General features: G+C 42.1%; 2 protein-coding genes across 3 annotated transcripts in view; both read right to left on the bottom strand.

Annotated features, from left to right (window-relative positions):
• Positions 1 to 3095: 3095 nt before the first annotated feature.
• Positions 3096 to 5488, bottom strand: nppcl (natriuretic peptide C-like; the record flags this gene model as incomplete). The annotated part of the gene is made up of 2 exons (XM_084052159.1): positions 3096 to 3404; positions 5390 to 5488. 2 exons carry the CDS (start codon positions 5486 to 5488, stop codon positions 3096 to 3098), a joined length of 408 nt encoding a protein of 135 aa, XP_083908285.1.
• A 5169-nt stretch (positions 5489 to 10657) lies between these two features.
• The window catches only part of ncapd2 (non-SMC condensin I complex, subunit D2), a 33234-nt gene continuing 20726 nt past the window's right edge, over positions 10658 to 23165 (bottom strand). Inside the window, exons 21-32 of one of the 2 annotated variants that reach the window (XM_084051888.1) lie at positions 22083 to 22295; positions 21785 to 21942; positions 21291 to 21402; positions 20982 to 21105; positions 20518 to 20673; positions 15847 to 16024; positions 15422 to 15516; positions 15145 to 15225; positions 13709 to 13892; positions 12654 to 12816; positions 11062 to 11184; positions 10658 to 10941 (exon numbers count right to left, since the gene is read on the bottom strand). In XM_084051888.1, coding sequence (XP_083908014.1) covers positions 10859 to 10941; positions 11062 to 11184; positions 12654 to 12816; positions 13709 to 13892; positions 15145 to 15225; positions 15422 to 15516; positions 15847 to 16024; positions 20518 to 20673; positions 20982 to 21105; positions 21291 to 21402; positions 21785 to 21942; positions 22083 to 22295 — 1670 coding nt within the window. In that variant the 3' untranslated portion in view covers positions 10658 to 10858. The remainder of the gene's footprint in view (positions 10942 to 11061; positions 11185 to 12653; positions 12817 to 13708; positions 13893 to 15144; positions 15226 to 15421; positions 15517 to 15846; positions 16025 to 20517; positions 20674 to 20981; positions 21106 to 21290; positions 21403 to 21784; positions 21943 to 22082; positions 22296 to 23165) is intronic. The other variant, XM_084051889.1, reaches the window with a different exon arrangement.

The following is a 23165-nucleotide window of genomic DNA, read 5'->3' as shown; positions in this document are numbered from 1 at the left end:
CAGTTTAAACCAGAGAGCTATTCATAATGAACCATATTGGAAGTATCTCCCAAGTTACATCCCTGGGACAGCCGCTGCAGGTCCCACCTCTCAATTATTAAAACATTATTCCACAGCATGGCATCTTGTCACCAACAGCTCAAGACAAATTCACATCCCATTATGCGCTGAGCTACAGTCAAACAACTGTTGCCATCCGAAGTGATGGAAGAAGTACTCAAATGTCTTACTCACGGTAAGTAAAAGCACCAATACCACAATGTAGAAATATTCAGTTACAAGTGAAAGTCTGGTATTCAAAATTGACTTGAGTAAAGGTACAAAAGTATTGGCATTAAAATATACTTTATGTACCAAAAGTAAAAGTACTCATTACGTAGAATGTCCCATTTCACAAGTTCAATATGAACTTGTGAAACAACGCGTTGCGATGTGACGGGTTGTGAGCTTATAGATCTGCTATTTTCAAATAGCCTAAGTGCATAGGGCTGAAGTAGTTAATGTATGTTTTGTAATAATAATCAAAATCTGCAAAGTAACTAGTAACTCAAGTTTATAAATAATTGTAGTCGAGTAAAAGTATTATATTAGCCACTGAGATGTAGTGGAGTAAAAGTAAAAGTATCTAGTACTTGGCTACTGTCCAGCATGTCTTAATGCAGATGACATACAGCGATGGGTACTGTTTCAACAAAGCATAACATGCAACAGATGCATTCAGCATGCTTGCTAAGCATGCTCTCTGCACAAATATTTATCAGAGGGGGTCTGCTCTGTGGATACCCTGAACATAGCTAAACATACCAGTCTTGGCCTTGTGCCCTGCAGTTTAAGGTCACCGAGGGGACGAAAAGGTCAGGCTAAGATTAGACTCAGGCAGGCTGACTGTCTGGTGATGAACACTTTGGCCAGCAGTACTTCAGTACTGTACATGACCTGACTTTAACTCTGGCTGAAATTCATTCTGTACATGCTGTGTTCCTAGGTCATGTGAACATGCTGAAACTAATCCAACTCCTTCTACTTACTCCATATGGAAAAAGAGATAGGGCATTGAATCAAATATTTGTCATTGATTAGAAAAGATTGCATTTTTGTTTCCTGTAGTTCAGTGTAAGGGCAATTGTGAAAGACTGGTGTGAATTTACGTATCCAACAGTACAATGTGTTTGTGAAAATCTTGTAACTATTGCAGCAAAATGTGCTCAATCTGAAGGCGAGTCTTATCTCTGAAAGTGCACCCAAGTTCATGAACAATACCATATGATTCAGCATTGTTGATTTGTTGGGTTTATAACTAGATTTGTGCTGCTTGTTACATGAATCTTTAAAACGTCCAGTACAAAGTCTAGACAGTACTTGTAGCGGTTATATGAGGACTCAACAGCAATGATACATAGGCTTACACTGACATCTAGTGTGCATAGTTCAGAGCAGAATAATCCACACACCAAGTAGCTCCCATTGAGAGGATTTTATTAAATGCAGTGATGATTCGAGCAACTGCAGGCTCTTCTTCAGACTTTGATCCGGCACCCATTGTACTGGACTTTGGGAAGTGTATGTTTTTTATTTGGTCGGTTAAACTACATCAATGCCTACTTAAAAAGTAACTAAACCTCAAACCTGCAATGGCCATCTGCTATCGGCTGGATTTGGTGCCAGGTGATGTCACCCCATAGTGATAGTGACCTGCCACCAAAACCAGCCTGTAGCAGATGGACAGTGCAGTACCCTGCTTTTCACCATTAGATGTCAGGCCTCACACAGACTTGGGTTTGGGGTAAATGTGAATGAGGGTACTTAGTGAAAAATGTAACAAGAATAAAACAACATCCTCTCTGCAACCCAAGATTTCTGCTAATAGCATGAGAGGACACTGATCCATCTCACCTTGTATAGCTCTTAATTTACATTATCCTCTCTTTATTTCCTGTTCACCGGTAATGCTCTAATGCAGTAATGCTCATTCTTGTCATTGATGTTGATGCAGTCCCTGTGTTGCTCAAACTGACTGAGTGGTTCTTCCCTGTACAACCAACAGAACATGACACCTACAGTAACTATAACATGTTTGAATCCATACTTCCATATGCTTTGCTTTGGTATTGTTTGTAAATATTGGGTGAGGGGCTGAAGAATGTAAAACATTTACTCCCAGGTATCCCATTTGTCCATAATCAGCCCTCAGAGAAACCCGTTTTGAAAGGAGAGGTAGGGACTTGATTTGATTATTATTTGTCAAAAAATCAGACATACCTTAACCTCCTCCAGCAGTCAATAGATTTAATAACAATCGGAACATGGGTGAAAAGTCTCAGCTGTAACAAACTGAGTTCCTATTATTTAAGAATGAAGCCATTTCTATTGTAATGAACAATACCGTCTAGTTAGGCAGAAAAGAGAGTGCAGAGAAAGCAATGGCAATGGAATCAAATTCATGACATCACTAATATTTCTATGCATGTACGGGCCCCTAAATTGCTACATGAGGTAAACCAGACTAAACACAAATGCCAAATGCATTTATTCATGCAAAGTATGAATATGTATATCTATATATAAAGTATATATAAAACAACATTGAAGAGAAACAAAAACTAGAATTACAGATGTCATATTCAAGCACTCAAAATACATTACACATACAGTTACAAACTACTCCTGGCCTATACACAGTTAACATTTATTCACCTAAACACTGTTCTAGACAAAGTCTGAAATACATAAAGTGCAAATGTACCATGAAAATCAACTCTAATGGATGGTCAAGTGTGATAACAATTTGTTGTAAACATAGCTCCCACGTTCTTAAGATTCTGCGTTGATACTTAGATGGAGGTGGTGGGGGTAGGGGCATAACTCTGTCCCTTTGAACACCTATAGCATAAAGTGTTTTATCTATGCTGACTACGCTAGATGAATCCACGTAAGCGATACTGCAAGGATGCGCCATACTACAGGTTCTTAGAAGTGCTTAATAGTGCTTGTACGTATGAGTATGAGTGAATCTGTATTTCCTTGTCATATATCCTATGAAGGATGGCACTGCAGTCTTCGCTTTTTTGTCCTCCTTCCTCTTGCTTCTCTGTCCACTAACAGCCTAGTCCGCTCATGGAGCCGATCCGGTCCAGTTTCAGCCCGAAGCATCCTCGGTTCCACCCCCTCCGTGACCTCTCCGGTTCCGCCCGCTTCTGATTGGCCAGGGCCCCCTTCAGCAGGCGGAGCCAGGGGGTCTCGGACTGTGTGGGCACGTCGGCCCATTTGGGGTACTCTGCTGCCTTGACAACCCCCGTTGAGAACGTGGACGGAGGTTCCTCTGATTGGTTGCTGCTGCTCAGCATGTTCTCCAGGTCATCCAGGGTCAGAAGGTCATTATAGCGGTCCAGGAACTGCCCCATGAACTACAGAGTGGAAAACCATAGACACACATACATAAACACAACCACACATACATGTAGACACACAGAAACACAACCACACATACCGCACATTTATAGAAACACACAGGCACACTCACACTTACCGAAACACAATAAAACATACAGAAACACACACACACACACACACACACACACACACACACACACACACACACACACACACACACACACACACACACACACACACACACACACACACACACACACACACACACACACACACACACACACACACACACACACATACCGAAACACAATAAAACATACAGAAACACACCCTCACACATACCGAAACAGAATAAAACATACAGAAACATACAGAAACACACACACACACACACACACACACACACACACACACACACACACACACACACACACACACACACACACACACACATACCGAAACACAATAAAACATACAGAAACATACAGAAACACACACACACACACACACACACACACACACACACACACACACACACACATACCGAAACACAATAAAACATACAGAAACACACCCTCACACATACCGAAACAGAATAAAACATACAGAAACACACACTCACATATACAGAAACACAATAAAAGATACAGAAACACACACACACACACACACACACACACACACACACACACACACACACACACACACACACACACACACACACACACACACACAATAAAACATACAGAAACACAATAAAACATACAGAAACACACAGTCAAACATACAGAAACACAATCGCACGCACACACACACACACACACACACACACACACACACACACACACACACACACACACACACACACACACACACACACACACACACACACACACACACACACACACACACAGAAACAGTCAAACAAACATAAACACACAGCCACACATACAGAGACACAGTCAAGCAAACATAAACACAACCACACATACACACACACACACACACACACACACACAGAAACATACAGCCATACATACAGAACAATCTCATTGGGAGCTTCATTCTAATTCAATCAATGATACATTTCATTACTCCTCCTCTCTCATCCTCAGTCTCTCCCGCATCCTTCCTCCATTCTGCTCTTTTTGATTCCTCGCTCATACCATTTGAAGACATTTCTACCTGATTAGATGGAAGTGGGGGGGAGGTCTAGCAGACTATTTGAAGACATTTCTACTTGATTAGATGGCACAGTGAGGGGGTTGGGGACGGGGTGGAGTGGGTGGTGTAGACATGCAACACAGGTCTTGAGATTATGTATCATGTACACAGAGGGTTGATCCACCTGTCCATTCTCCAATTTGCTTATTCCTTTTTCAGTCTTTTAACAATAAAGATTTCACACCTAGTTATTTAGATTGGGAACTTTTTGAATTTGGAGCAGTGGGATTGATAACCACTTAAAGCCTATATACTTCACTGGAGTCCCCCAGGGGTCTATACTAGAACCCCTCCTTTTTTCCCCTCAACACCAAATCACTTAGCCTTAAATAGATCTATAAGCTCACAACACACCACGTTGAAAGCTTGTAGTTCTGCTATTTTGGCTGAATATTTGCACAAGAATAGGGAAGATATAGGGTTCATGAGGTTAAACGTAGGGGATGATGGGATGCGTTTTTCCAAAGATTCACTTCTCGTGGTTCTCAAAGTGGGGTCCGGGGACCCCCAGGGGTCCTTGGGGGGTTTCCAGGGGGTCTCCAGCTAAAGTAGTTAATATAGCATCTCAAACATTTTAACTACTTAATATGTTGGCTGTTAAAAAAATTGCAGATGTACTAGCAGATGTATCGTAAATGTTTGGAGGATTTTCTTTTAACATAAATCTTCTCTTCTGGGGGTCCATGGGACAAAACATTTTCAGATGGGGGTGGGGTCCTTGGCACAAAAAGTTTTAAGAACGACTGGTCTCTTCTACATAGCTCGTCGTACGTACCTGCACAGCATCAGGGGACGGGTGCAGAGCGCGCGCCTCTGTGTTCTCCAGCGGTGCCAGCAGGAGCAGAATGGCACAAAGCAGCACAGGGCACAGCATGGCAGCGCAGAGGACAGCCACGAGTCACTAGAGGGGGTCACAAAGCCTGGGCACGACTTCACACAACACTGGCACCACACAGATACACCAGCCAGAAACAATTATGAGTATGAAAGCACACAGCACTTGGGACATTGATAGAAATTAAGTGGTATACATCCCGAACGCTGTCCTTTAATTCTAGAAGTTTACATTTGATATTCTATTCTGTGTAATGACACTGGTTGGAATGTAGCCATAATGAGCTCAGCATAAATTGTATCCCGAGTTTTTGCAGAATCTAAATTTTGCATTGAAGTTGGTGGCAGATCCGTCAGCCATATCAGTCTGTCAGTATCAAGTTTTTGATACGGATATGGAAAATGCCATAATAAACTAGGCAATGGACTTTCTATAAAACTCATGAAACTAAACTGCATGGGTACAGTTATGAAGGTGAATGAAAGGGATATTGATTCCAAAGTTATTAACGTACATACATTGATTTTACTGTCACATTATTATGCGATTCCACTTATTACACCGAAAATGCTGAAAAATGTGACGGCTTGTTATATATTCTTCTATTTTTGGTTATAAAATGCCATACTACACTGTACAAAACTATTTAGCTCATCATAAAAGTGCATAATTCTTTGAAAAGGAATAAAACACTCACCTTCCCCTGTGTGATACGTCTTTCCCGTCAAGTCTCTCTCTCTCTGTGTGTGTGTGTGCTTGCTCTTAGAGGCTCCTCTCCATCACAGTCCCTCTTCCTCCCTCAGTTACCTCTTACTTGTTCGCACCTGCTGAGAGCAGCATCACGATGTCTCTCACCAGACCCCTCCCACTCTCCTCCTCTCTCTCTCTCTCTCTCTCTCTATCTCTGTCTGTCACACTGATGGAAAACCAAAGGATGAATTTGGTCTCTTTGTTCACTTGGCAGAGGTTGAATGTTGGGGTATCAGGCCAGGGTGCGGGTGTTGCAGGGGCGGGGGGGGGGCTTTTCCATGCAGTGCCAGAGATCAGCCCCCAACCACTATACCACCCCTTGTCATGGGAATGATGTCATGGCGTTTGAAGGGAGTGGAGTGACTGTCATTTCCCAGGGTGACTACAGGAATGCTGAAGAGCCGGTGCATTTCCCTGCATCCAGGGAGCTGGCAAGGAGGCCTGGTGGTCCCATTGACATCAAATACAATAAAATGACATCCCAGGCTCACTACACTACTGCTCGGTCTGCTCGCTTATACCCAGTGGTGGAAAGTAACGTTAAGTACTCAAGTACTTTACTTATGATTTTGAGGAATTAAGTATTTGAAAACTTTGTTTCTCTAAATCTATACTTTGTAGATTTAGATTAGAAATCATACATTAACCTATTATGCCTTACTTTATACTTGACAATAGCCAATCCACAAGCTCACAACACTCCACATCACAATGCGTTGTGAGCTTGTACATCTATTTTCAAAATATTGCCATATTTTTTAAACTTCTTTTTTTAATTATGCTTTTACTCCAGTACAATTTTTTATATAGGACATTTACTTGTAACAGCATTTGTACATTGTGGTATTGCTCGTTTTACTTAGGCAAAACAAATCGTAGTACTTCTTCCGCCACTGCTAAAATGCAATGTAGTTTGATCGTGATCCATGGTTCATGCCACTGAAGAGCACTTCTTACTAAATTCAAAGGGCAAAATGACTGCTAGCTGGAAAGGGTCAGTCCAGTCCTGTGCTGCACCGCTCTAAATTAATTTAGGTAGTCATCATATTATTGTTGCTGTCGGGTGATAACCTTGTATGTCCAAAACAGATCTTTGTTTTTTATCATTTTAAAAACATTTTAAAATAGTGACTCACACACACCTCACATTGTAAGCTTGTAAATAATGCTATTTTCACTACTTTTGTGCGACACTCTTGTATGATGAAGCAGTTAATTTACGGAAAAAAAGGTTGAATCCTTGCCAGCTATAGAGATACAATGTTTCTGCCCGAGAGCAATGTTATGAAGGCATTAGCTGCTGAAAGACCCCCCCCCCCCCAAACACTATGAGTCACCTGCACAAATAACCAATTTATTGCCATGATTTATCATTTTAGAACGGTTCTAATTGTGCGTCGACATATACAGTACATCATCATTGTGCCCTCTATGGCCCTCTCTCCCTGTGAGACAAGATCAACACTGGTACATATGTGTTTGTTTACAAAGTGCTCCTAAACAAATGACCAATTTAGATGACTTCACTATTAGACCTGTGTAAGAGCCTATCAAACCCTCTCTCAGGACTGAATTTCATTACATGTTCCTCGGGTCAACTCAGAACTCTGAAAGACTGCATTTAGTTTTTATGGTCCAGACATGTGGAATAATCTACAATGCACTTTCAATATTTACTCCCCGATATCATCAGGACATTTTACAAATAGGCTTAGAACTCTAAAGGTTTTGGAATATAATTGTATTAACCAGGAACCTGTCCCAAGCATCCATATTCTGGGGGGGAACAAAAATAGCCTATCTACTACAACATGCCGCATTGTGAGCTTGTAGATCTGCTACTTTTGGGAAAGAGATTTGGTGCAGAAGGGATAAGCGGTCCAAGTACAAGTACAGACCCAACTCAGATCCAATTTGTCTAGAGGGCTTAAGTGGTTAACCAACGTTGGCAATTGGGAATATAGGGGAGGACAGGGACAGTCTCATGTCATTTTTTTGACTCCAACCCTGCCCTGTACTTATTCTTCAGGTACACTCAGAGACGCATAGTTGCACTAAATTCTACCTGACAACTCATCTAGAACTTCTCATTCATGACAGTGATCTTAATTAGCAGATCCTCTCCTGTAGAAGTTAAGCTTTAGGTTTTTTGGAAATGAAGCACAAGCCTCCTCAAATGGTCACTGATAAAGATTACAATGTTTAATTCCACTGTGCTCATATTACAATTAACATTACCAATGTGGGAACCCATTCTTTTATACATTTAACCTGGGGGCAAGCTTGTTTCAATGCCTGAATAACAGGCATGTTATTCAGGCATTGAAAGTAAAGTATACATTCATGCACAATTCACTGTGCCTCAATATTGTCTTTAACTAAATCAGATTTCTTAATAACAGTTTCAAGTTAAAGTAGAGTGATGTGTAATGCTTTGTTTTACACCACTTAATACATAATGACATTTCAGTTTTATTCATGTTATTCATGTTGGTCAATATGATAAACTACTCAGTTTTGCTTCCCATACAAATGTTCACAGCTGTGTCTGAACCTCTCCATTTCCCGGCACTGTGCTCAAAACACACCAACTTCTCATTCGCATTAGCCTCCATCTCATTTGTCTCTGGTCTCTTCCCAGGGCGCATTGACCTCCCTTCTCTGCTGGGTAAGTTACAGTCTGTCAGAGCCATCTGCTCCCTGGACCCCCTGAAGCCAGAGTGCCACAGCTCTAGCAGGGTTACACACGAGCCAACACATGACCCAAGCACTTTATTCAGAAATAGACACAAACATGTAATCCCCAAATTGTGCGTCACACATCATGGCACAGATTCAGGTCTTCCTATATTACTGAGACAAAAGAAAAATAAACAGATTTAAGATTGCAAAATTATAAATAGTGCAGTCTCAGAAAGAGGAAAAGACTAAGAAATACAAACTAAACATACCGCAAAATAGGTTTAGTCAAGGTGTATTTTATTAAGTTTAGTTACTGGGGGAACGAATATTGGTGTAATTTACAGACACATAAACACACATTTCGTCGCTGTCAGACAGAAACCAGCCATCTCCATTTTTCCATTAATCAGTGCTATTGAACACCCTTTACGCCTGTGCGTTTTACAAATATTGAACCAATTAAAAAGCCCTTAAAGACTAAACCTTCTAATTCCATTGGATCCTCTGTTCAAACCACCTAACTCCAACTTTACGGAGTCATTTATTCCATCATTTAGTCAGACTGAAAAAATGTATTGGTCAACAACCTCCACTTAAGCTGTATTTGGGTAAAGCGATGATAATATAAGGACACATTCAAGTATCTAACAATGTATAAAGTCACCATACAAAGTTTGATGAGGCAGCGTTTCCAGAAAAGTTAATATTTTGGACATGGCTGGTTTCTGCCCGACAGCAGATATATCCAATTAAAGCAAGGACAGTGTCGGTGAATTAAGTCTGTATTCGTTTTGAGACAGAGATGGCCATGGAGGCACAGGAAAAAGGAAGACGCAAGTTAAAGGTCTGTGTGGATCTGGAGGCGGAGGTCGTTAGGTTTGTTATTCATCTAACAGGAAAAAAAACAGCATTAAATAGTCATGGCCACGCTTCTAGCATGACTTGCAGCTTAGGACCTGCACTAGATACCGTGACTCAGTGCACAATTGTCCTACTAGGATAACATCGGATTGGTGATAAGCGTCATGTGCAATTAGGTTCATAGTCAGCAAGTGCCTTTACATAATCAAACGCAGAGTGCTCTCCTTTCGTCTTTTGGGAGAGGAGTGTGTGGGCGAGAGCAGGGAGATTAGCAACTAGGGTACGCGCAAGGAGGGTGAGCATAAATGCATGTGATGTCAGCAAAGAGAGTGAGAGGAGCATTGTAGGAGAAAAGTAGGCGGATGAATAACTGAGGGAGAGACTCAAAAAGAGACTGATTACAAGAGGATGGAGGACAGCGAACATGTCAGGGCTGACAAGAAATAACACGCTGCCATGTTCAGCAGCAGGGAACAGGAAAGAGAAGGCATTTTACATGAGATTGGTTAAAGACTGACATTCAATGTGACAGAACAGGCAGGGAAGGAGGGAGGGGGTTAAGAGTGGCAAGGAAGATGGGAAGAGTGAATCGGGGCAGTAATAGTGTCGGGGCAAGCTGTTGCTGCGGCCAGAAGGTGCACACCACAGCTGTCCAAACACATACTAGCGGACTTTGAGTTCTCCGCTAATGAAGGTGTAAATCTAGCTGAAATGACCAATAAGACCCCCCCCCCCCCCCACACACACACACTGCCAGCAGCACTGTGGCTTCTTCTTATCCAGACCGCCAAGACTGAAACGGGCTAAACAAAAACATGGCTAGACTTGTGACCAAATGCAGTAAATGGTGCATCATTTCATTTGTTTTGCAACTACAGATTATTGAAAGAATTCACACAGTCTCAGATCAAAATATTTTCTATTCAGCTCAAAATATTTTTTATTAAGTGACAAAATGTTAAAAAATGTTAAATGCTAGAAAAAGACAAATACAATAAGTCAGATACTACATCGAACAGACAAAAGTCAGAACAGAGACGGACACGTGAAATAAAGAAAAAAGGTGACAAAGAAAGAATTGGAATGACAAAAAAAAACGAAAATGAAAAGTGTAGCTCAGTTTCTGAGACGAGCTCGTCGTGATGTGCGAGCTATCGGTGTGGTCACTTTGGGGGTCTCGCTTTCCGTCATAACGGCATCTGATGGCAAACATGAGAAAATAGAGTAGGTCATTTAAAGGGGCATTACAACAACATTTTGATTTGTTCAGCATACAATCACCATCATGTATCGCCCACAACTAAAATGTGTGCACTCACCTTCTTCATCCTCCTCCTCTTCGTCACTGCTGAAAGTTATAGCTTGCTTCTTGGACTTGCGGGTCCGTCTTGGAGTGACAAAGACCTCATCGCTACGATGGGAGACCGAAGACTTCGACTGACCTGTGTGACAGTGGGTAAATCAGACGGTGTCAGATCAATGTTTCATGGCATGACAAAATCCTTTAAAGCCAAATAGTCTGCCTGTTTGAAAATCAAGTCCTTTGTGCTTGGGAGCCTATTAACGTAGGGCACATGTGAGCACACAACCACAGACTTCTTTCAAATTCAAATGAGCACTTCTGTCGGAAATTTCTGGACACATTGTGCCTTTTCCCTCCTCCTGCGCCAAATGATTAGTACCCATATGCACCATTGGGATTACTGTACTAGTTAGTTCATGTTAGAAGTGTTTCTCATTTTTGGTGCTTTCCCATTGAATTGTCACTGCTCCCCACGTCTCTCCATTAGTGCATGTACTTGTTCACAAACTGTCATGTCCAAGTTCCAAGCGAGCTGAGGCGATACCAAAATGGTTATGTTTAAACACTGCCTATTGGTTGGTCAGACAAACTTGGGAGTCGTAAATACCGTTGTTAGAGCCACCCATTATGGTTTTAAATTTGTATTTTCTCTTTGTGAGGATGTCTCCTCTGTGTAATTGCTGGCATGTTAGAAATTGGTAGAGATGCATTGCGTTTGTCGTTTAATATAGTAAGGATAATCTCAGAGTAATCAAATGTACCCTATATCAGCATTAGCCTCCTGCTAAATAAATAGCGGATGATGGGAAACGTCACGTTTCCCATCATTGCGATGGGAAACGTGAAACGACGCGAAACACCCACATTCCAACGGGTAAATATAGGTATCATGTCATGATGTGACATTGTGAGCTTGTACATCTGATTAGCTATTTTCACTATGTTTTTATTTATCGAATGCTTTGAAAATTCTTTAGAAAATTCAAAATGCGTTTCTTTTTTAATTTATGAACAATGGTGATATATATATTTTACAGCTATATTTTTTTTTTTATTGCTGAATTTTTTTTTTTTGAAATGAATAATTTTATGGCAGCTTTCACGGGCGTTGCCATTATGAAGATCACCTACAGGGGGAGTGGTATGAGGGAGTTCAGTAAATTGAGTAAAGCAGAGTAGCGGCATGGTAAGCCAGGACTATGTATGGAAAAGCAACATTTGAGTATCAAACCGATTCAGCCAGCAGGCAGCTTATCTATAGGCTTTACTGAATCATCTAAAATTTAGATTCAGCAAATGTTGCCTCGATTTAGATTCTAAAATCGAGGCAACATTTGCTGAATTACATTCAAGGTTTGAGTAGAATTACATCATGTAACTTAAGAACTTAAGATATGAGTTATGTTGAGAAACATAAACCGCCTTAATGTGAATACAGATGCACTTTAAAAATAGACAAGAAATACAAAGCATGTATGGATGTGAGGAGACACATTAAATCAATTAAAACTGTACAGTCCTTTGTCACACAAAGCTTCCTTCAGTTGACATAATTAATGAATAGTTTAATTTGTTGGATCATAGGATTCAATACAAAGGGACGCTGACCTCTCTTAGGCTTTCCCCGGCCTCTGGTGGATTGTGGTGTTTGAAAGATGGGCTTCTGTTCGGACCCGCCCGCCTCCTCGTTGTCCATCTCGGGGCTCTCTACGTTCTCCAGCCCCCGTGTGTGGACGGCTGTCAGCCGCTTCTCAAACTCATCCACCTGGGCCTGGTGAATACAAGATCATCATAAGCATCCTACACATGCACAATACTATACTGTGTGTATATATATATATATCGTCACTGTCGGGCAGAAACCTTGTTCCAGGGGGTCCCCAGCTAAATGATAGATTCGGCACCAAACGGACCCTTATGGGGACCCTAACGGGTCCATTTGGTTCCATTTGGACACTCTCAGAGTTATATTGACAGATTTTACAATATAAATTGCGGTCCAAGTGATAGAAGTGATGTCCAAGTGATGTCCAAAACAGTTACTTTCAGGGGAGAAAAAAAGAGAACAACCTGTGTTCCAATGTGGTCATTTAGTGACAAGCTCTGGTAACACTTTATTGTCCTATTATGTATAAAACCATACTTAACCACTTAAAATAAAAATCACTTATAAAATGCAGCTCACAACATGCTGTGGAAGCTTGTAGAACAGCCATTTTACTTGTGTGCGACACTGTATTATGCCAAAATATGGCAATTTACGAACATAAAAAGTTAAAATATAGCGATACAATGTTTCTGCCCGACAGCAATCACATATAATTTAGAGATAGAAGATTACAGTCTTCTGCAGGCACCTGGTGGATTGCCTTCATATGAGTAAGTGACCTTTTTTACGCCTACACATAATTCTCTCGTGCCGAGCTGAACCTCAGCCACTCTGACTTCCAATACGACACGCACACACACACACAGTGGTGGGATATCACGATGTCCCCCTCCTGCCGAGCTCTGAATGTCAAGACTTAAACCAATTAAAACAGATTCCAAAGGCAAAAAACAGATTACAAAGGCAAAAAATCTGATTTGGCGGCCAGTGTGAACATTAAATAAAAAGCAGACTTTTGTGTTTCTACAGTTGAAGAGCTGGTCTGTTGTGGTACCTTGAGCAGGGGTTTGGCTCCGCGGCGGAGCTTGGCGGTGATGGAGAGCAGAGGCTGGTAGACCCCAGGCTCTGTCAGCTTGTCGCTGTAACACTCCCAGCACTCCTGCAGTCTCTTCAGACCACGCTCACACATGGAGAGCAGAGACAGGGACACGGCCACGTCACACCACTGCCGCTCAGTCCTAAAGAGAGGACATGTGCGCGTTAAGCTTATGGATGCAAGTAATTAGCGTGCACGGCACGCAAGTCTTGAGACAGGGAGAAACTACTACTATACCCCTCTAACCAAACCTGAAATTCCAACTTTTTGAGTCAATGAATTGACTCGAGGGAAAAACCTGAATGAATTACATGTATGTCCCAGATAACAGAGGCTGTGATGTCCATCAATCCATTCATAAAACTTGGGGGCGGAAGGGAAACCTGATTAGAAAACATACAAAAATGGGCAAAGTAATTCAAAAACTAGGACAAAGAGCCCAGGCTTTCACCCATTTCTCATGTCATTGATGCTGCCATTGTGTAATTTGGAGACGTACTCGCTTTCTGGCCCTAGGATGGCTTGGTGACGCACAGCCAAGCGGAAGACCCCAAGCAGTGGGAACTGAATTACAAGGCTAATAGGAAAGGCGGATTGTCATGAAAGAAGGGGGGGGGGGGGGGTATGACTTTGAATGTCCACACAGGATCCATAAGCATCATGCTAACCCTTCAATGTCTGACTCTGGCAAGTGGGTTTTATACATGACTTTGCTTACTGAAATCTGATGTCCGATTATCATTGTGTAAGATCAGCCATGGAGAGAAGATATGGTAAATTCCCTTGCAATTTACAAGGAAAATCTATCATCATAGTGGAGAATTACAATATATTGCCCAAGAGCTGCTGGTTTCTAAGTTTGTGGACACAAACACCTGCCTAAGGTGCATAAAAGGAATACTTAAAGGGGCTACACCATGAATTTCATTTTTTTTTAAGGTTTTTAGTATTTTTTGGGCTCCCCAGTGTCTCTTGTACCCAAAAAAATATTTTTTTTTAACATTCAGTCATTCATGCTCATTTCATGGATTTCCTGAATGGGCGTGTCTGAACAGGCCATTTCAGAATGGCAGGGCAAGTGATGTCACTTGCCCTGATTTTGCATTGATGATGGCCAGACAGAATTGCTCAGTAGCTCCCCCCTGCCCAATAGGACGTTTTGGTATTGCAGCTGAAAAAGCTTGGAATGACAGACAGTCAGATTGTGAGAAAAAATATCTGGATGTTTTTTAGGCTTACAACCTGTTTAAAACGTATTAGGGGGCAATATTTATATATAATATATATTTTTTTAATTCATGGTGTAGCCCCTTTAAGGACACCTGTGTGACAATGAAGGGAAAGAGCGAAAGACCAAACATTAGTAAAAACAGGGGGAAGAAAGATGTGCTCACTTTGCAGTCCTGAAGCGCTGACACAGTTTCTCAACCAGAGACTCGGTCTGCCTCTCTTTGGTGATGTATGAAAACAGTTGCCTGAAAAGCACACAAACAAAATCTTTTGTTGTTGACTTCAAACAAAGACAACATTGGTATATTGAATCATAGCACGTTCATTTTAACCAGGGGCCAGATTTAATTTGGCATTCCTCTCAAAAGTGCTTATTTGACTCAAGTCTCACATGTTCTTCTCAGGGTGAGAAATCCTTCAATGGGAGAGACAGACACTCACTTCATGATGGTATAGAAGTCTTCTGTGCTCATGCCTCTCTCTGGATCAGACAGTCGGCTGATGATGTCTGGCAGCAGGTTGTAGATGGCGTTATCCTGAGGAAGTGTTGAAGGCCGTTAAGAGACAAGTACTTAATATAATGTGCTGTACCCTCCACTTGATTGCTCAGTATCGCTTTAGATTGTGTATCAACTTGGTTCTGCAATCAATACTAGTATTGCAAGTTTGATTAATCAAAGCTGGCCATTTGTTCTGAATGAAAATCAGGCACATTCCTAAAATAGGTAAGCTATGAAGGATGCGGTCAGAATACCCGAATACATACAAAAATCATTCACGTCACATTTTCTCTCCTCCACATAGTATTCTGAGTATTGTATGACTATTGGGGGAAACGGATAAGATTTTGGTCAGTGTGTGTGTACCTTAGAGGCCAATTCGTTGAAGAAATTGAGGGCCAGACTGGCGATGTGAGGGTGGGGGTCAATGAGCAGCACGGCCACCTCGCTGACCTGACCCTTGACCTTCAGCACATCTTTAAGCACGAGCTGGGTTAGCACTGTCACAGCCGTTTGTCTCACTGACGGAACCTCGTCACTCAGCCTAGAGTGAAGGAGAAAAGATTTGTATTGGCAGGGCAATTAAAATTGGACTTTGTTCATTTGCTCTTAGACACGCAGCTTCTGCATGTTGTACAGAGACACGCAGCTTCTGCATGTTGTACAGAGACACGCAGCTTCTGCATGTTGTTACAGAGACACGCAGCTTCTGTATGTTCAACATACAGAAGCTGCGTGTCTCTGTAACAACATACAGAAGCTGCGTGTCTCTGTAACAACAGTTGTTACAGAGACACGCAGCTTCTGTATGTTGTCCCAGACATATTCAAGTTTCTGCATGTTTTGTCACAGAGACCAGAGTGGCATGGATTGGAGACAAGATCACAGCCCTTTATAGATGGACATTAAAGTATTCACAAAGCCCATAACTATGAATTTGTTAAATATTGTTGTGATGATAAATTATGCACAATGCTGTGATGTTGAAAACATTAGTTGTTAACAGCGATTTTCAACTACACAGTCTAAATAAGATGCTCATCAATATTGAATAAACTAAGTTTAATTGGGGAGGCTAAAATATATTGACAATACTGTATATAGCTGTATTATGAAGCCTAGTTGGACAACACATTTCCTGTTACCAGAACAATTAGCATTTCCTGTAATGACGATTGCAGCAACATGATGACCGTCGCTGGCTCATTTAAGAATACAATGGCAGATAAATAGGATGCACCAGTAGTACCCATCTGATGGCATTCTGAAATGGTTTTAAACCTTTAATACCTGGAACACATCTGTGTCACTTTAGATTTCTTTTGCTATTCAAAAATATCAGATATACAAGCTCATAGCACGGCACCGAGTGCCGCGCTACGAGCTTGTAGATCTGATCTTTTTGAAAAATCGTGAAAAAATATATATATATTTTTTTTTTCAAAAAACTGTTAGGAATTAGAAAATTCTTAGAAGCGGCCTCAGGTCTTAAAGGGTTAAACAAGCTTGCCACAGAGTACAAAAGAACCTCATTAACCGTTTGTGTGGCAGAGCAGGGCTCCTGGCGGAGGATCAAAGACACAAGGCCATGGCCTGTTAATGTTGACTCCTGCTAATGCTGGCTACAACTGAATCTATGGCTATGTAGAGAAAGACTTATAGACATAAAGAGGGTAATTAGTTTTAATGCCCTTATCAGGAAACTCCAGGGCAGGCAGTTGGAGAAGTGCGGCCTGGCGGAGGTGTGAGCGTGCGCGTGGGAGACAATTAAGAGTACCGTGAAATGCTTATCGGGTAGAAAAATGCAGAGGACGCGGGGTGACTAATACTGCAAAAGCACAAAATGCTTCATACATCTTGAAAAGCCTCAGCTACAGAATAAGCTGCAATTATAATTAAGAAGCACACACACACACCATAAAAGGAAAGCGAGTAGTTTTGTTTCTATGTGGTGTGCATGTAAAGCGTGAGGTGAAGCAGAAACGAACAGCAGTCATTATGTATATTTTTTCTTACATGAACTTCCCTTCCCAGTGTGAGGGCCATGTGGGACCCCCAGCTTTCTTTCACCCTCAATTATTCTGCCCACCCGTCCACATATAATTACGACACACTACACATTTGCAGGAACAATGTGGATCACAGTAGTAATTATGCGCTTTTGTGTCTAAAACCACCAGTGTCCAATTCAGGAATGAGTGTATGCACGACGTGTATGTGGTGATGGTGGTGTATGTGTGTGAATATGTGTGGTGGCAATGGTTATATACACGGTGCTCCCTGAGCTCTCCAAGTTGATGCATCTTAAAATAATAGATGCCTGTTGCCATAGACTGGCATCCAAATACTCTGAAAATGTGTACTGCACTAGTAATATTAATAATTTAGCCACACCAACCCGCTTCAACGCATCCATTTTCAAAACCTGACCAGCTCTCATTAAAGGGAAGGAAGAAATAAATACAACTAGTAGAGATAACAGAAAGGGAGCGGGCGCCAGGGAGAGAGAGAATGAGCGAAACAAGGGTTTATTATATTCTGCTTCTGTAGAAGATGGGAAAACTTCACATCATATTATCACTTAGCCAACACACTCTCCTCTCTCCATTTCTCCTGGACTCAATCACCTGACCGGCAAAGCTGAGCTGATGAACTTCAAAGCATGCTTGCTTAGTTATTGACAGAATGCACAGATCATCCTGGCAAGGCAAGAGCGACTTGTTGCCACTTTCGATTCACCTCAAACATGGTATGTTCAATACCCCCGTTTGGTGGCTGATATACAATTTGTCCCCGTTTTGTCATATTGTATTACACACTTAATATAGCCATTGCTTCTGTAGTCAACTGCACACTGTGAATTTCTCCCAAAACCTGAGAGATTACGTCCCCTCTGCTTTTTGTTTGTGCAAGAAAATTGCAGTCGGTCGATTACAATCTGTAGTTTTGTCATTGTCCACTGTTCATCTAAATCTACCGCACTTTACTAGAGACATCACCTGCGTAAAGAAGGATATCATGGATTTAATGAGGCTTGGTGAAAGCAGAAATTAAACTGTATTCCAAGATTATATAAAGTAACATCACACCAAATTTTCTTTGCTTACTCACTCATGCAGGTAGTATGAGTGAGTGACAAATAAACCCCTCGATTCGTCACAGTAAGTGAGCTATAAAGACAGCAGCTTTGTGCCAGATCGTGTCAAAGTTTGTTCCTCCATTAAGAATAAAAAACTAAACCAGATAAAAAGATATAACTCCCCCCCCTCCCCATCATGTGGCTCAGTGGATCTTCAAGACAGCTCCAGTGTTTCAGAGGCTGACAGCAACGTCTCCAGAAGGGTGGAGCTGATCACAACACGGACAGTCTGAGGGGGGTACAAGCTTGGGGGGTGTGCCGTGTTTACAACACAGCTGGGCTCGCAGTCATGGCTTGCTGCTTTTGATCACAGGGAGTTCTACAGTATGCCACATGCAGACTGGAAAGGAGCCAGTCACTGCGGCACTAAATTAAAACCTGAAGTCGGATACAATTTAATCTTTGCAGGGAAAATTTGCTTGGTAGCAGTTCCATTCACTGTGTGATTGAATTTCAGCTTATTTGCCACTGGTACCAACAGGACAACGATCATGGGGAATAGGAGTACGTGCAATGACCAATATCACCCTCCCCACCTGGATTCCCTCCCCTGAACACAAGCCAATTGTGTTTGAATCCACTGTGATGCATCCGGCTTTGTCGGGCGTCTATGCAAACCCACAGCCTCCGTAGTGGTGGGCAGGGACTTTACCACTGAGCCACCCGAGTGCCCCTGGGGAGTAGGTGTTTTTGAGTAGGAAGGAGGTACATATGTGGTCAATGCTGTGACTTTATTGATTAACTGTGAGCTATTACTGCAAGGCAATAACACTCATACATCAGCAGTTCAGCGCTATACAGTTTTTGTGCATTAACAATGGTCATCCATCCAGCTCTTTAGTAAAAAAGAAAATACATTTTCAGGAATTTATCAAGAAAGAGAACTCATGAAGGATTAACAAGTGAAATTGTAAGTGATGGAACAAAAAAAAAAGAGCAGACAAAATAGGAACACCAACATTGGGGCCCCCCCCCTCTCTCCAGTGGATAAAATTGTATTTTCTGTTTACTAAAGAGCCTGAGAGACTCCGGTTACTGAACAAACACTGATTACTATCAGTATTATCCATCAATCTAAAACATCACTTTAGCCACCTTTAAAGCATACTGTGTAACTTTTTCAATTAAAAGTCAGCATGGAGCTGAGGAGGAGGAGCAGACACCGGAAATGCACTTATTCTAACGTTAATATACAGTTATTGACAACCAAAATATCCTTGGGTGCTAGGACCCAACAGCATTTCTTATTGAGCACAGCAGTACTTCAGTATAGAAAAACGTATGGACAACGGAAAACCAGAGCTTCCAGTGTCTACAAAAATACTGCTGAAATGAATGTTACACAGTAAGACTTACATTCAGGTAAGAGCCCCAGAAGTGACCAGATTTGATCTGCAAGGTAAAATGCATGTCCTTTCTTGGCTCAGCTCCAAAATACTTGAGCTCAGTGGTCCCCTCAACATCCCCACCACAGGAAGACATCTTAAGTGAGGGGTGCTTCCACACTGAATCAGCAAATTGCTTTTTTTGTGATACTTTCCCCAGACAACGAAACGTATGTTCTTTAGCTCTCCCTCCATCTCTCTCGCATGCATGCACAGACACACGGTGTGAACCTTGCATCAGCTGATGCACTCTGTAACAATGTATGCTAAATTCAAGATTACAAATAAATTAAATGTTCCATTATTCCTCTCCCCTGGTGCAGGGGGTACTCAGCATGATGTATTATCTCAGGGGGTACTTGACTATTAAAAGTTTGGGAACCACTGCATTATTATAAATAACATCAAGGTTGGAATGAGTCTGTCCCATTTGATTGCCTAAGTCTAAACCCTATAATATGCAGTTATGCATATACTGTCCCCACTTCTTGAACCCAGGTGGAACCCTCTTACCTGGCATAGAGGTTCTGTGTCCAGGGCTCCAGGATGTTGGGGAAGCGTACGGTGAGGTCTCCCAGAGCCACGATGGCGTTGGCCCTTACGACGGGAAGACTGGAGCGCTCCAGCACGGTGAACAGCAGACGGATGTGCTCCTCGCACACCGACGGACTGATCGAGGAAGGACACAAAGAAACACATTTTATTGATCATATTATGTCAATACATTTGGTCAGTTTGCAAGTGTAACAGTGTTATAGTGCTGCCGCACAACACATCATGTTTTTTTGTTTTAGTTTCTACTAGACTTGTGCATCAAGTGCAAATGTGGTTCAAATGTATTATATTTATTAGGACCTTTATTTGGACAGAACTCAACATTTTTTGCATGCAAATTAATTTCACTATTTGCGAAAGCCTTCTTATTAGAGGCTTTGATGCTGATCATAATCTAAATGTTTTTATTTGTATCATCTCACCTGATCATCATGAACTGAGAGAGGGCTAGGCAGGCAGCAGCCGTGAGCTGAGGGTGGGAGTAACGTCCTGGTGAGCTGCACACTCTGACCAGTAGGGGCAGGAACGCAGAGAGCAGGTTTTCCTCTAAAACAGTGAGAATACTTTAGTCTTTAATAACAAACAGGAACACACACACACACAGCAGGTTCTCCTCTAAACAGTGAGAATATACAGTGAAAATATTTGTGTCTTTAAAAACCACAGGAGAAACAATAATCAGTGTTACAACACCAAGCAATTAGTTACATCAGGTAGAACAGTGTCCTTACCAGCCAATAGTTCAGTCTCGCATATATTCCTGATGAGCTCCGCCTCTGCGTCCTCGGCAGAGGCACCAACCAAGCCAAGCTCCTCCTCCACAGTACTCTCATTGGCTCCCTGCTGTTGGCATAACAGGCATAGAACTAAGACTACATCCACCCATATACTGCATCTATTCATCCTTGGAATGCTCTTGATATTTCACAATTATAGTACTTGACGTTTTACCTTAAAGGGAACATGATTTTCAGGTCACCTTGACACAGCTGCAGTGTATCTGTCACTACGCTGATGAAGGCACAGAGCCGAAACATGTCCGTATCGTATACTAAGTTGCCAGTCTCACAGCTGGCATCATTCTCTTTATGAAGTTACCAGCTTCCCAACACCTCATATCCCCATTCCTCCATATTTAATAGTACTTGGTCCCTAAATAGATATAAGCTAGATATGTTTGAGCTAAGGATACCCTTAACAGTTTCTCCCCAAAAAAATAAGTTACCTTTGCTTTACTGGAGGACCCCTTCTTCTCCTCCCTCTCCTCAGTCTCAACTCTCCTCCTCCTCAGCTCCATGCTGACGCTGCGCTCTAGGTGAGACACCTGCCAGAACGCTATGCAGCCACATAGGGACAGCAGCTGAGCCAGACACACCGAGTTCACTACAGAGGACAGAGGCACAAAGATACAGGAGATAAAAAAAGGCATACAAACAGGATTCGCATGTACAATTATAACTGAAGCTCAAGTGACTGAAAGTTGCATTATGGCACGGGCACAACGAAAAAAAGCGACACCTCACCTTCAGTTTGGTCATCGCTGTCCTGAGATCCACACTGCGATTGGTCACCATCCTTGTCGATGTCCCCAGTCTCTGTGATCTGATCCAATAAGAGGCGAGCGCACCGCTGGAGGAGGTGGGAGCAGAGCCGGTCGGGGGACTCGGCCAGGAAGTAGATTACACGTATGGCCTGTTCCATGAAGCTCTGCCAATAGGGGTCCTCCATCACCACACCTGGGCCACACAGGACAGGAGTGAAGATAGTCTTTTAATTCTAACAACATTCTTAAGGCTTGTTAACTCATCCAGTGCCACATGACGTCAAAGACGTCACGTGGCCTGACGCCCCGTGCGCCACATGACATCAAGAAGAAAAAAAACATGTTTTTTTCTTCCATTTTTTTGGGGGGGAAAAACATGTTCAGAACCCAAGATATGATGATTTGCTGCTCCATTCACTCTTTGTTTAACTTCTAACTTAAAAAGGCTGTATCTCGGCTCCTAAGCACTTTTTTTTTACAATGAATTTTAGCTGTGGCACTCCGAGCCAAAATTCCATAAATAAGCTGGGGACTGAATGAGTTAACACATTGTGCGCCATAAACGGTCCGGACCTTTTTTGACCCATTTTGTTTTATATACGTGGGGTCTACGTGGGGCGCTCCAACGAAACTTTGGGATCATCCAAGGAGTCTCTGAGAAGGAGAGGCCGGCTGTGGCTCCATGTCAAAAATCCTTCCGGTCGGCCGCTCCAATGTTATTTCCTTGACTAAAAGCTTAATATCTCCATTTCTTTTTAACGTGGTGGCAGTGAGACGTTTTCGATCGGCGATCACTCTGCAATGGAGGATCGCGTTAGAAATATTATTGTTCCAGGCGTTAGTCGGGACCCTCCGCCGTCTCGCACACACGCTTTGTTTACATGCACTTCCGCGTTGGGGCTTCTACAGCACGAAACGTATCAACGTAAGTGGATGGAAGAATAGCAGGCACTGAACGTACAATATTTTGATAAACCTCTGGCACCCGATGAGTTAAATCGTATGGGATACACCATACATTGAAAAAAAAATAATCATATTGTTTATGTCCCTCAAAAGCCTA

This window comes from Gymnoscopelus microlampas (genome assembly GCF_963454915.1).
Source record: "Gymnoscopelus microlampas genome assembly, chromosome: 3".
NCBI classification, from domain to species: Eukaryota; Metazoa; Chordata; class Actinopteri; order Myctophiformes; family Myctophidae; genus Gymnoscopelus; species Gymnoscopelus microlampas.
This window is presented reverse-complemented; position numbering and strand designations above follow the sequence as displayed.